The following is an 11,973-nucleotide window of genomic DNA, read 5'->3' as shown; positions in this document are numbered from 1 at the left end:
CATTGTATGTAACCGTATATAGTACTCCATGGTTGATGAGTTGACGCGGGATGTGTATCCGCTAGGACAAGATGATCAAAGAACTTTTCAAATATAACATCAACATCTTTGCGAATGACAAGAGGTGGAGCAGATACGGTAAGAGCTCTAGGAATACCTTGGATATACCGAACTACCGACTCGCTCAGATAAATATGGATTCATTAGTCATGAGCCACCATGCTAGCAGACATAATTTTGGACCTCAACTATTCTCTATACTTGACAATAGATGTTGGACAGATCGAAGGAACTTTTATTCAAGGTTTAGGTTGTGTTGCTTTAGAAGAACTTAAAAGAGGAGATGCAGCTCATAAATAGATTCCCTCTAGATGTCTTAACAATTATGGACCTGGAGCTTACAAATTTCCTTCTGTAAACGATAATCCCTTGAAATTTAATGTCTCACTTCTGAAGGGCCATCCAAATATAAAGGCCATCCATTGGTCTAAAGCAGTTGGTCAGTCTCCGTTTTTCCTAGCATCGGTTGTATTCTTTTCCATAAAAAATTCATGTTCTTGAGAAGTGATGAGAAATTAATATTTGAAAAACACTTATATTGGATGTTTCAAATAAGCTAACTATCAACTATGGTAGAATCCATACAATAGAATAACAGAAAGTTGTTATGGTGTAGAGAAGAAGAGAATGAACGATAGTGGTGAAGTTTGTTATTCATTCAATGTGATAGAATAATACAAGATAGTGTTATATATACATGAATGAAGTAAGCCAATGGTGTAATGCCACCTGTATATGTAATCTAAACTAATTACATAAAGGAAAGAAAATAATCAAATACTACAATGCTACAATATACTCTAATATGCCCCCTCAAGTTGGACTATGCAAACTACAGAGACCTAACTTGGACATGATAGATGAGAAGGCTAGATAGTGCAGAGGCTTGGTGAATGCATCTGCCAATTGATTTGTAGTAGAAATGGGGAGCAAGTGAATGAGGTTGGATTTTATCTTCTCTCTTACCACATGACAATCCAGTTCAATATGCTTGCTCCTTTCATGAAATGCTAGATTATGAGCTAGGTAAATAGCAGACTTGCTATCACAATACACAGAAGCAGGTTGAGGAAAAATAATATTGAGATCATGAAACAAATAGTGCAACCATTGTACTTCACAAGTGAAAGAGGCTAAAGCTCTATATTCAGCCTCAGTGGAAGATCTAGATACTGTGTTTTGTTTCTTGGACTTCCAACAAAGGAGAGAGGAACCAAGAATGACACAAAAACCTGTGACAGATCTTCTAGTAGTAGGGCATCTGGCCCAGTCAGAATCAGCAAAAACAAAAAATTTTAAAGGGCTAGAAGCTGAGAACATGATACCTTTAGCAGGGCAAGTCTTGAGAAACTTCAACACCCTAGTTGCAGCCTGATAGTGAGACTCGAGAGGATTGGCAACAAATTGGCTCAAATGCTGAACATCAAATGAAATATCAGGGCGTGTGTTAGTCAAGTAAAGTAATCTCCCAATCAGCCTTCTAAACAAAGTTGGGTCTGCCAAAGGAATCCCATCAGTAGGAGACAGTTTAAGATTAGGATCAATGGGAGTAGAGGATGGTTTACAAGCAAGAAAACCTGTGTCCTCGAGTAACTCAAGAGTATATTTCCTCTGATTCATGAAGATGCCTGTAGAAGATCTGGCAATTTCAAATCCCAAGAAGAACCTGAGAGTGCCTAAATCTTTGATTATGAACTACTGATCCAAAGTAAGTTTCACTTGATGAATCTCAGTTAGAGAACTACCAGCAATAACTATGTCATCTACATAGACAAGAATAGCAGTGAAACAGTCTTTTTGAGATTTTACATACAAAGATTGATCAGCTTGGGATTGGGAGTAGCCTAAAGATATAAGGAAAGAAGAGAGTTTAGAGTACCACTGCCTGCTAGCCTGTTTAAGGCCATACAAGGATTTTTGTAGCTTGCATACCTTAGATGGAGAATCAGAAGAAAAGCCAGGAGTTAAAGTCATATATACCTCTTCATGAAGATCACCATGAAGGAATGCATTGTTGACATCCAATTGTTCAAGGTGCCATCCCTTAATAGCAGCAGCAGATAAGAGCACTCTAACAGTTGTAATCTTGGCTACAGGTGAAAATGTGTCAAAAAAATCAATACCCTCCATTTGTGTGTAACCTTTAGCTACTAGCCTATACACCCATCTACACTCAATGGGAACATTTCCTGCAGGGAGATCAACCACACTCCATGTATGGTTTTCTTCAAGAGCATGTATTTTAGCAGCCATAGCCTGTTTCCAACAATCCAGTTTTATAGCTTGGTTATAGGTTTTGGGTTCAACATTGGAAGATACAAAGAGGAAGAAGTGTTTGTAAGCAGGAGAACAATGTTCATAAGTGAGGAAAGAAGAAAGAGGATAAAGGACCTTAGGGGATGAGGAAGATGTAGTGGAATAACAGTGATAGTCCTTTAAGTATTGGGGAGGTTGAGAGGCTCTAGAAGATTTTCTAGTGGGAACAATAGGATGCTCTACAGATTGAGAGTAAATTTGTTGAGTAGGAACAGGTAAAGAGGTAGAACTAGGCTGAGTACTAGCAGAAGGAGCAGAATTGGGAGAGATAAGAGGCTGGATGAGAGGAGAGCTAAGAGACTGGTTAATAGGGGAGCTAGGAGACTGTGTCACTGAGTCAGACTGGATAATAGGAGGAGGAGAGAGAGAGCCATGTCACTGTCACTATTAGAATTCGAAAGAGAAGAAAGAGTCATATCAGTTGTACTCTGCTGCTGATTAGGAAAGAGGTTGGTTGTACCAGCAGTAGGAGAGATGTCATCCAAGTTTTGGAGACTTTGAGATGTGACAATATGATCAGAGGAGGGAGCCTGAGGTTTCTTAAAAGGAAAAGTTGTTTCATAAAAAATGACATTTCTTGAATGAAGATGTCATATGTGTCCAGGTCATAAAGGATGAAACCCTTTGTACCTTCCTTGTAGCCAAGGAACACAGCCTTTCTAGCTCTAGGTTTGAACTTTGTCCTATGGGCTTGAAGTGAGGTAGCATAATACAGACAACCAAAGACTTTTAGGTGGATCATGGATGGAGGTTGCTTGAATAGAAGTTCATAAGGGCACTTATTGTGTATAAGAGGACTAGGAAGTCTATTGATAATATGAACAGCCTGCTGTATGCAAAATGTCCAGAGGTTTAAAGGCACATTAGAATGAAAAAAAATAGATCTGGCTGTGTTAAGAATATGCTGATGTTTTCTCTCTACTACCCCATTTTGTTGAGGGGTTTCAACACACGTTCTTTGATGGAGGATGCCTTTTGACTGAAGGAAATCAGATAAGGCAATGAATTTTGTGCCATTGTCTGATCTTAAGCACTTAAGGGTGGTGTGAAATTGATTTTCTATAAAGGCAATAAAATTGATAAGGGATTGTTTTGTTTGATCTTTGGTTTTCAAAAAGATAACCCAAGTGTGTCTTGTGTAATCATCCACAAGAGTTAGAAAATACTTATGGCCAAGAATAGAAATAGTGGAAAATGGACCCCATAGGCCAGCATGTAAGATATTAAAAGGAACCAAAGACTGAGATTTACTATTAGGAAATGGAAGCCTTCTTTGTTTAGCAAAGTGACAAGAGTCACAGGGTACATTATCAGTATTACATGTAATGAAAGGAAAAAACTTAGAAATAGTATGTAAACCTATCTTGGAAATGTGGCCTAACCTAAGACGCCACAGATTACAATTGTTTGGGGAAGTGAAATTACAAGAGGTATTAACAGAATTATCACAAGATTTATTAGCATAAGGAATACAAATTGATGTGTCAAGAATATAGAGCCCCATGTGCAGATTAGCTATACCAATCACAGTCCTGGAGTGACTCTGCACAATGTGACAAGTATTAACATTGAATTGAACTGAGCAAAGGTTGTGACTAACAAGTTTGGCAACAGAAATTAGGTTAACATGAAAAGTAGGAACATAGAGAACATTGTATAGAGTGAGGGATGAGGAAATCACAACAGTGCTAGAGATTGATGCTATAATTTGTGTGCCATCAGGGAGACTAACAGGGATGGGAACAATTGTATGATGAGTAGTAAAAGAAGATAAATCGAAAGTAAAGTGATTAGTGGCTCCAGTGTCAAGGATCCAGAGATGAGAATGCTTACCATTGACACTGGTTGAATGAGAATTCATAACCAATGGAGTGGTGGAAACAGAGTTGGCTGTGGAGGTAGGCTTGGATTGTTGGAGCAAGGTCATGATGCTGTCATATTGCTCCTTGGTAAAGCCAAATGAAGGTGTGCTTGAACCCTGAGGAGAGGCATCAGATGCATTGTTGGCACTAGCTTGAGATGATGAATTCCCTTGAGACTTAGCCTTGTTTCTATAACCAGGGGGATATCCATGCTTGATGAAGCATGTATCAACTGTGTGATTTGTGCGGCCACAGTGTGTACAAACACGATTTCCCCCTCTTGCAGCATTCGAACCTTGATTCCTACCACGAGAAGGATGTGTACCCGGTTTGGCAGCATAATTGCCCTCATGTGATTGAACCTGTAGTGCAGAAATAGTCTTAGACGAACCTGCAGAAGGAATAACACTAGCTACCACACTATCCATATCACGTTCTTGCTGAATCACAAGGGAGAAAGCCTTATCAATGTTAGGCAATGGATTCATCATCATAATTTGAGATTTAAAATGAGCAAATTTCTCTGTAAGACCCTTGAGAAATCTAATAACGTAATCTTGTTCCCTATACATCTTAATGGAAGCAATAGCACCACACGAGCATGGTATGGCACACGAACAGAACGGAATTGGTCGATAATTCTCTAACTCATCCCACATTACTTTCAGCTGAGTAAAATAGTTAGAGACATCGAGAGTACCTTGACGAAACTTGTATAAATCCTCTTGGATGTCAGAGATGCGGAAGATGTCGCCGTGAGAAAACGTAATCTGCAAATTCTTCCAAGCACTCAATCCACATAATCGATTTGGCAATAGATTCGGAAGTTGAGCGTTGTATCCAAGCAAGAACCATGTTATTACAGCGAATCCATGGAGAATACATAGGATCCGAGACTGGAGGCTTAGCAAGGGTTCCATCGATGAACCTTTCCTTGTTCTTGGAGATGAGTGCAATGTGCATCGAACGCGCCCAAGTATGATAGTTTTTATCGGTGAGAGGTGGAGTAACAAGAATGAGTGCCGGATTCTCGTTAAGATGAAGATAAAACGGATTTGCAGAGTTTGTGGTGAAATCGGCATAGCTCTGTGTCGCCATTGAAGAGAACACAATCGGAAGAGAAAGCGATCAAGAAAAGGAAAGAAAATAAGAGAAGATCGCAGCAAAATCAATGGCTACCAGAGTTGATGAAGCTCTGATACCATATCAACTATGGTAGAATCCATACAACAGAATAACAGAAAGTTGTTATGGTGTAGAGAAGAAGAGAATGAACGATAGTGGTGAAATTTGTTATTCATTCAATGTGATAGAATAATACAAGATAGTGTCATATATATATATATATATATATATATATATATATATATATATATATATATATATATATATATATATACACATGAATGAAGTAAGCCAATGGTGTAATGCCACCTGTATATGTAATCTAAACTAATTAGATAAAGGAAAGAAAATAATCAAATACTACAATGCTACAATATACTCCAATACTAACCAAATAGTGACAGTAAAAATAAAGTTAAAAAACATGGTCTTATTATTGAAAAGAAACAACCAAACAACCATTATTTACAACATAAGCCTTTCAAATCCCCTACTTCTATAATATGTCATTTTATAACCCAAAAACAAAACCTTCAACCCAGAAATTCCCCTAATGGAAACTTCTAAGAATGGTCCATAACTCAAAACTCTATCTCTATTGGCCATTTATACATGTCTTCATCTGAAACTGGGATGTAGAAAGTTGTCAACCCACTCTCTGACTCATACTTGAACTCATTTTCATTATCACCCACCACACACTTCACTGGCCTCTGGGAACTGTAAACCCCAAATCTTCCACTCCCTCTTACTTTTAGGCTAACTGATGCAGCTACTGATTTTTTATGGATTTCAAACTGTTCCACAGCTCCTCCAGTGTTGAACATATCCAACAGCCCTATCGGCGCAAACCAAATACCTTGCGCGATTTCCTGTCAAAAAGTATCAACTCATTCAACATATCATGTTAATGCAAATTTTAACAGTAATTCTTTGCAATATCATGTATAGCAAACTTGCTTAAGAAGCCTTACCTTGATTGGATAGAAATGGAAAAGCTCGTATTCTAGAACGTTTAATGTCACTGGCAGTGAAGCACCCTTTGGTAACCGAATTATGTTACCTAAAATGTGAATGATACTCAACTTTTTAATAAACTTGAATTTTACAGTAACTGAAACATTTCTTGAAATTCAAAGATTTTATGCTCAATGAAACTACCTGATCTGTAAGAATAGACAACAGCATCTCCATTCCAATCAGCACCCGCTACTTGAGCAATGAGATCAACATCAGAAGTACAAACAGAGCCACTAAGTGTCCCAGGGGTTTCACAATGAATACGATTTTTCTTCTCTATCTTGCACCACCCAGCACCTTGACAGTTAAATACACCAACAACTCCACAACATTTGTTCAAATTCCATATCTTGAGCAAGCTGAAAATGAAAAACTCTTATCAATGACTGTTTTTGATAGGATCTGTACTCCATCTCATGAAGTTACAAGATCAAACTCTTATCTCTGATAGCTTGATAGAATATTTAACAAACCTTTTCCCATCTCTTGCTGGATCAACAAAGAGAGAGTCAACCGTGGGTCGGGCAGGTAACTGAGCACGGAGGACCGAGCCATCAGGAAGAACCAGTTTCTTCAGAAGATCAAAATTGTGCCTTCCTGGTTTATCACTATAAAAGCAACAAAAATAACATGATGATATTAATACATGCATATACTAATGTATAACTGTATAACCAAATGTTGAACAAGAATTGCAATGATTGTCAATATACCTGACATAAATTGGACCTCCACTGATTGCACGAGCTGCAGCATGATACTCGGCTGCCGGGTGTAAACTCTGAAATTACCAATATACTTTTGTTAACAAAAATATAACTATTAACAAGTACTCAAAATGCAGATTCACTGACTAGTGACTAGTATGGTCGCTTCTAGCCTTCTACTTACATGAAACATGTCCCAGTCAGGTTGCATGAACTCTCCAAGAAAAATTGAGTTATACGTAACCGATGAAACATGAATGGTATGAGAAGCAGGATCATGTGGGTAAAAGTCATCGGAGGCTCTCACAACAGCAGTCTGTTTGGCACTATAGAGGCCATCGGTATTGTGACACATGCAAGAAATACATCCATTGTCGCAAAAATTTCGAGCAATAGAGGCCTCAAGCGCTTGATGATAGCTACGTGTGATTGAGACTCTTCCACCATGTCCTGAACCAAGGGTCTCGATAATGTTTTGCACATCAACTTTCACTCCATCTACTCCGCACGAAGCTAAGTAAGCATGGAGCTCATTGTAGAAATCAAAGGCCTTCTTTGGATGAACCAGACCTAAGCCATGGATAGTTAAACTGTCCATGACTGCGTCTGGTTGATTTCCTAGAACGCCCGGAGAGTGTACAGGGTAAGCCACACAAGTGTTGAAGTGCTCCATTCCAATTGCTGTAGGCTTCACTCCACCCCAATAACCAGCTAGAGCATGCCAAACATATACATACCTGTCATAAAAAACCAAAAATTCAGAAACATAGAATAAGTAATCAAGTCATGATAATTCTTCTATCACATAATTCAACAACCGAAGAATACTAATCATTTTGAAATGAATTTAAAGGATTTCAGGATGCTAGACCATACTTCATATTGTGATGTTGCTTTGTTTGATCTACAACATGCTCCAGGCCATTCCCACCATTCTTTTGAAACTTAGTGTTTTCTTTAATACCTGTCAATCTTGTCGCAAATCTGCAAGCATTTGCATTATCAAAAGGATCAATTATACCAAGAAAAAGGCTAGATTTAAAAACAGATAAAATCTTACTGTGCTCCTTCTTGTACAACAGAATCGGCGTCTTTTGGTTTACTCTCAATCTGTTGCCAACCATCATCGATGATGAGGAACCGAGGAGATGCGCCTCCCTCTGATAGGCTAAAGGAAAAAAAAATGAAACAAAATGCAGCACTTCAGTGACTAATTGGAGTCTCTAAACACCATCTTGATCTCTTTTCACTTACCATAAAAAAGAAAACCAAGACACTCATGTTTCTCTCACAAATTACCTTTTCAATCCTTCCTCAATACCCTCAGCTGTGACATCAGTATAGAAAGCATCCCATGTACACCAGCCAAACCAGTCAACGAAAGATGGCAACTAGATAAAACCAATCGATAAAAAGGTTAAAAGATCCTTTACATATCTAAAAGATGAATCCATTGGTGATATTGCTAGGATAAGATTCTTACTCTTTTCTTCTCACGATGCAGAAAAGTTTGCGTGTGTTTTTCAACAGCCCTTAATGACAAGCAGAAAAGAAATCAATAGCACCATATTTGTCAAAACTCAAAACACAAATAACAATTACACCAAATGAGAGAAACAGTTCTATTTTCTATAGCTGTAAATAACTTTTGAACCGCATAAGAAAACACAGAGAAAAGATCAGATTAACAAAATGAGAAAAACACGTCACTTGACAGCTTGACTGATGACTTCAAAAGGGTTAGTTCCAGCGTGCATGTAGACCAGGTGAAGGCCTTGATTGGTCTCCACAGCAGGATCTCCTGCAAAACCACACACCAAAGCTATAAAACAGTATTTTCATTAATCATAGCTTCATCTCATCATCATTTCATGTTTGGAACTCACCACTTTCAAGACAAATCTCTATCTCATTTTTGTCATTTCCTTGTAGGACAGCGCGGAACTGGCCTTCCAATAAAGGAAGCAAGACAGTGTAAAGGACAGGAGAATTTTGCTCCTCATTTTTACTTTCTTTGATCTCTATAAGTATGAATTGTGTTTCCAAAGGGATATCTCTACCACAAGTTCCTACTCTATGTGTCATCCACCATAACTTGAACCGGAAGCAACACAAGAATCGAAGATCCCTGTTCATAACTCATGAATATAACCAACAAGAATAGGAACATTAGGAATTAATATAGTAAATGGTAAAAGAACTTACTGTAAGACACCTATGGGAAAGACATGGATGCTTTTGGTGTTGGAAACAGTAGCACCAATAAAAGCACCAGTCACAACGCCATTAATTCCAGTTCCAGGAGTTAACACAATGTTATCCGGAACTCCACTTAGTATTGTCTTCCCGTGAACCACCAGATTCCCATTGTCAACCGATATCTTAGGTGTCACCGTCATGTTCGAACACTTGACTACTGCAACAAACAGACACGTATCAAAAATTGACAAGCACAAACTGACTGTCACTGTCATGAACATTATTTCAATATCAATAAATTCCTTAAAAACTGGAAAAATTATTGTGTGAATTCTGGAGACTACAAATTTTATTAGAACTTGATACTTATCTCAAATTATCTATTAATAACATAACATTATTTTATTATAATAGAGAGTACAGAATAATGTGGTAGGGACCTAGAGACTTATAATGATGATGATTGGTCCTAAAGGTTAAGCGTGAATTAGAGATGTTCCGATCTGGTGGCGCACATGAAGGAGGAATCCTTATCCATCTCTTGGAGTATTGTTCTGAAGCTGCTGATGTTGTTGTCCTTAGCATGGTTGTATATGTACTAACTAACATCTCAGTAGAGAGAAAATATATGCCTTAATTAGAATTAGACTTGTGTATTTCTAGACTCAACCATGTGTCTTCAAGAAAATCCTATTGGTTAAGTCGGTGTCACCGAGTCAAACGAAAACAAGAACACGTACTTTGAAACAAGAAAAATAATTGTAGTAAAACTCACCGCAAAATAAAAGCGTTAGATTGTGAGGTGTTAAAAAGGACGGAATAACGAACAAGATAATTATGGTTACAGTTTGTTGAGAGATATTTTGAATGGATATATAAGAAGTGGAATAAAGTGCGGTGAGGTTTTTATAGCATGTGCAGTGGTAAAAGGTCGAGCAAGTTCTGGACTTCATATGGTGACACGTGGAGTGCATTGTTGTCCAGGAAAATTGGTAAATTATTATCTTGGAAATGAGATGCACAGAGATGTTTTTTCAGAGTTAGCCACAAGTAGATGCGATAATGCTGACCATGATTCTGCTCAAATGTACAGAGGTGCTATACTAGGCATGGTTATTTGAAACCTGGAAGTATCGCATGAGTTCCAAAACACCTCCGTTTTAAACAGTGTCATTTAAGATTTTTGGTGCAAAACACCTCCGCATGGTTATTGAATGAATATGCAAATTCATTTGAATTTCGTGCAATCAATTATCAAAAAGGCTTGTAGAAAAAAATAAACCTCAATAAATAGAAGATGTAATTCATGGTTTCATGAAAGTAGTTTGTGTTTGACAAGGTAGTGCAACTTAGTCGAAGTAGTTGTAGAGTCGCCTGTGTTTGATAAAGTCGAATACAACATATAATTGTTAATTGTTAAGTTGAAATGTAATTTTGTATATTTTGGGCTTGGACTATATGTTAGGACTTGGGCCTTGGTTGGCTATAAATAGGCATGATGTTGTAATTCAAAATACAGTTTTCACAGTTAACAGTTTTCAACAGCAATTTCATAATAATAATCTCTCTCTCTCTCTCTCTCTCTCTCTCTCTCTCTCTCTCTCTCTCTCTCTCTCTCTCTCTCCTTTTTCCTAATCATTCTTAAAAACCCTAATTGTTCCAACAAATTAGAATCAATGAACCCAGGTTGCGATTCAGAGAGAATCTGTAATGGAAAACTGAACAACAACATCAACGTAATTTTTGGCGAATCTAGCGATTTTCAAATAAGAGAATTACAAGAGGTGGGTTGCGCAAATGAAGATCATCTTCAGATTCCAAGATGTGTCTGAAATCGTAAATGATGGAGTACTGACATTGGAAGCAAAAGAAGACGATGTTTAGAAAGCTGCGCACAAGGATCAAATGAAGAATGATAAAAAAATTTATGTTCTTCATTCACTAGTGTGTGGATCCAAACGTGTTCGAGAAGATTATTGAAGAAGAAATGGTAAAAGGAGTGTGAGACAAGGTAAATATATTGTACGTAGGAGATGAAAAGCTGAAGAGGGTGAAGTTGCATACATTGAGAAATTAATTCGAGAAAACTCTGATGAAAGAAGATGAAACACTCTCAGATTTTTTTTACATGTGGTGCTGTTAACGAACCAGATGAAGGTGTGTGGCGAATCAATCAATAATTTGTAGAATAATGAGAAAGTGTTGAGATATTTGACTGCAACTTTTTATTACATTGTAGTGTCAATTGAAGAGTCCAAGAACCTAGATGAGATGAAGTTGGAAGAACTTTAAGCTTCACTAGAAGCTCGTGAGATGATGTTGAAGCAAAGGAACTCAAAAAAGGAGAATGTGGCTGAACATGCACTGCAAGTAAGATTCATCAAGAAGTCTGGAAAAGAGAAGGCAAAGCAGAGAAAAAATCTTGCTAATGATGAGAAGTCAAGCAAGAATTCAAATAATCACTCTGATTCAACAAAGAAATCCATGGGCAACAAGTATTCGAGGAAGAAAGTTGACATGAAGGATGTGCAATGTTACAATTGTCAAGGATTTGATCATCATGCTCGAGACTATCGAAGAAAGAAAGAAGCAAGAGTAAAAGATAATAATGAAGCACAATATGCACATGTTAGAGATATTGTTTCTGGTGATGTGCTACTAATGGCAGGTATGTCACGTCAAGT

At 37.7% G+C, this 11,973-nt stretch overlaps 1 protein-coding gene across 4 annotated transcripts; it reads right to left on the bottom strand.

Moving 5' to 3' along the window:
* Positions 1-5,773: 5,773 nt before the first annotated feature.
* LOC131595582 (probable galactinol--sucrose galactosyltransferase 2) lies at positions 5,774-10,214 on the bottom strand. Of its 4 annotated transcripts, none has more exons than XM_058867965.1 (14): positions 10,065-10,214; positions 9,296-9,506; positions 8,977-9,218; positions 8,801-8,891; positions 8,574-8,622; positions 8,390-8,481; positions 8,151-8,258; positions 7,967-8,074; positions 7,275-7,827; positions 7,097-7,164; positions 6,857-6,991; positions 6,525-6,742; positions 6,338-6,426; positions 5,774-6,235 (listed from the first exon to the last, which is right to left on the bottom strand). In XM_058867965.1, the coding sequence occupies exons 2-14, from the start codon at positions 9,487-9,489 to the stop codon at positions 5,945-5,947; spliced, it is 2,238 nt and encodes a 745-aa protein (XP_058723948.1). In that variant the 5' UTR covers positions 9,490-9,506; positions 10,065-10,214; the 3' UTR covers positions 5,774-5,944. The 4 variants fall into 4 exon arrangements, with proteins under 4 accessions (XP_058723948.1, XP_058723949.1, XP_058723946.1 ...); XM_058867966.1 differs by having other exon boundaries at positions 9,296-9,503; positions 10,065-10,181; XM_058867963.1 differs by lacking the exon at positions 10,065-10,214 and adding an exon at positions 9,730-9,891.
* Between the last annotated feature and the right edge of the window lie 1,759 nt (positions 10,215-11,973).

Source organism: Vicia villosa, linkage group LG4, assembly GCF_029867415.1.
Source record: "Vicia villosa cultivar HV-30 ecotype Madison, WI linkage group LG4, Vvil1.0, whole genome shotgun sequence".
Lineage (NCBI taxonomy): Eukaryota > Viridiplantae > Streptophyta > Magnoliopsida > Fabales > Fabaceae > Vicia > Vicia villosa.
Note: the sequence above shows the minus strand (reverse complement) of the source record. Positions and strands in the feature narration are given on the sequence as shown.